General features: G+C 27.8%; 1 protein-coding gene across 5 annotated transcripts in view; it reads right to left on the bottom strand.

The window, feature by feature from the left end:
* Positions 1-1,458: 1,458 nt before the first annotated feature.
* The window catches only part of LOC117174319 (ESF1 homolog), a 247,024-nt gene continuing 245,761 nt past the window's right edge, over positions 1,459-2,721 (bottom strand). For all 5 annotated transcript variants that reach the window (XM_033363327.1, XM_033363328.1, XM_033363330.1 and 2 more), the window contains 2 exons: positions 1,884-2,644; positions 1,459-1,716 (listed from right to left, as the gene is read on the bottom strand). In XM_033363327.1, coding sequence (XP_033219218.1) covers positions 1,606-1,716; positions 1,884-2,644 — 872 coding nt within the window. In that variant the 3' untranslated portion in view covers positions 1,459-1,605. The remainder of the gene's footprint in view (positions 1,717-1,883; positions 2,645-2,721) is intronic.

Raw genomic sequence — 2,721 nt, 5'->3', positions numbered from 1 at the left:
AATAATTTTGTTGTTGAAAATTTAGGCTGAACCACTCTTCAAAAATAATTTTTTTTCGGCAGTATTCGTATTTCAGTTGAAAATTAATTTATTTGGTTAAAGGTTAAGCTATTTTACTAAAGATTAATTTATTTGCTGAAAATTTATTTTTTTCTGAAAAAATTACACAAAAATATTATTTATAATATATAAAATACATTTTGTAAAAATGTTGTGAGTAAAGTTCTCTAAACATGTAATGTATAGAGACATTATTATATGGTTCATTAATTTTAATATAAATTTTTTAGTATATAATTGGCTTAAAAATAAAAGTGTAAGTAAGACCATATACAAACGAAGTTTATATGCAAATAACGATGTTATATAATATACTCAATATATTAAATGTTAAAAAAATTCTTATTATAAAAGATGGACTTTGATTATATATTTTATACAATGAGTGTACATATAACATAGATACATAAGAAGTGGTTAGTCTTAACTACAGTTATATTTTCTTTGTGACTGGAGTTTCATGCACTTACCGTTGCTGAAATTTCTATTACAGTTTTGGAAAATTTAGAAACGGTTTCTGCAAAGAGCTTTAGTGACGCGTCTCTGAAAATTCCTACATAAATTTGAAACAGTGCTGGTACAAGTATAGCTAAATAACCAAAAACGGAAAGTTTATGCATTATTTTTAGATTTTAATAGCGCTTTCCCTTCAATTAATCTGGGTATAATATGAAATAAATTGAACAATTTGGGAGTTAGCTCAAAGTATATAAAAAGGTTAAAATAGTTTTATAATAACGCGTCTTCTGCAATTAAAACCAACAATGAGATAACAGAAAAAGTAGATAGAGCTACACTAAAGTATAATGAGGAAGAAACTGAAATTGTCAAAAGTTACTTATACCTAGGTAAACGTCTTTCCAACTCTGGTATATTTTTAACGGCAGCCAGTAGGGCCATTTTTACTCTCTAAAATGTCGATCATCTTTTTTATAAATCACTGATTTTACGTATTTTTTCACGCTGAACACAAATCCAACCGCAAAAAAAGTGTTTTTCGCGAAGCAGTGTCATGTTAGTGTCAGTTTCACTCTGAAAAGACAAGTATCATGAAGTCTATCTTGATAATAAGAACACATTTTTTTCTTCTCATTGTATTCAGCTAGATAAGCCCTAGATCTAATTGAAAATATTACCGTGTAAAAACTAAAATTAAAAATATAATTCTTTGTAGACACAACTTATTTAGTTGCTTGAAGTTTGTAAATTATTTGAGGAACAAACAGGTGCCCTTTAAACTAGAATTTTGAAACTTGACAATTCAGCAGAGCATAGTCACTAGTAATAATTAAAAATAAGTGGAATCCATTACATGGTTATAATACTATTTTGTTCAATTACCTAACTTTCCCTAATTTTAATGTAAGTGGACAATGTGGTTAGGCTATTATACAAATATTCAATTTAAATTGGAGGCAATATGCCCCTTATACACATATTTATTTTATTCAACACGTGTTGCATTCATTACAACTTCTAACAAACCAAATTTTCCGTTTAGGTGAAAACGTCCACTTTTATGTACCAGACTTTAAAAGACAAAAATTATCCAATTCTTTTTTTCTGTTTATCCAAATTACGTTTTACGGACTTTACTAAAACAGTTAATTCTGGATTTATCTGTTTTTCATTTCGATTTTTCTTGGACGTTGATTCCTGCAAACAAACATGTTAATTTAAAATCTGAGTATACATTAGAGTTTTGGTACAAGAAGTTTTAATTTGTCTTTTAATTTTACACAGTCAGAAATGGTTCATTATAGTAAAAAATTACTGCTATAGGTTTCTCTTGTCTTATAATTTAATATATTATATATACTCACGGTTGTATGTACCATATTTCTTCTTTTTAACTTTTCATTAACGACAGATTCAGTAGCCTTTGTTTTACGATAATTAGGATGAGCAGGATCGATGTTGAAATTATGGGATGTAAATAATGCCTCAAATCTTGGGTCTTGGACATCTATTTTAAAATTGACATTTTGATTCTTACAAACATCTTTATTTTGCCTTTTTGAGCGTTTCTTTTTATACTTTGTTAAAGATTCATTTTCTGCAATTCTTCTTATGTCAAAATGATTCTTACTATTATATTCACTTTTGTCCATCAGAACTAATTCAAGTTCTGCATTTTGTTCTTCTGCAACTCTTGAAGTTTTTAATTTTTTAGCAGAATTTTGACTTGTTTTTGTTTTCGAATAACGGTTTTTTGATTCATCTGCAAAGTACGGATCATTCATGTCTACACCCAAAGGTATATCATTTACACTTTCTAATATTAGGTCATTTGTTCTCAATATATCTGAAAATTTGGAGTTTCGAATAGCTTTTTGTTTCTCTCTGTGTTTATCATCATATTGCTTGAAAGGTGTCTGAGTTTCAACTTTCCGCTTCTTATCTTTCACTAGATCTTTATTTCTATCATTAGCACTTAGACCCCACGAACATTCAAGCTGCATGTCCTTTTGATTTTTTGCTTTCTCCTTTTCTTTAATAGATTTTAAAAGAAGTTTATACTTATTAATAGTGTTTCCTTTAACTTCTGAGAAAAGGCCATATACATGTTTATTATCATCACGATCTAAGAAGTCAACAAAATACTGCATTAGAAATACTATACGATTTTTAAATATGTATATATCTATATTTATATCTATC

The sequence above is a fragment of the Belonocnema kinseyi genome, chromosome 6 (assembly GCF_010883055.1).
Source record: "Belonocnema kinseyi isolate 2016_QV_RU_SX_M_011 chromosome 6, B_treatae_v1, whole genome shotgun sequence".
NCBI lineage: Eukaryota > Metazoa > Arthropoda > Insecta > Hymenoptera > Cynipidae > Belonocnema > Belonocnema kinseyi.
This window is presented reverse-complemented; position numbering and strand designations above follow the sequence as displayed.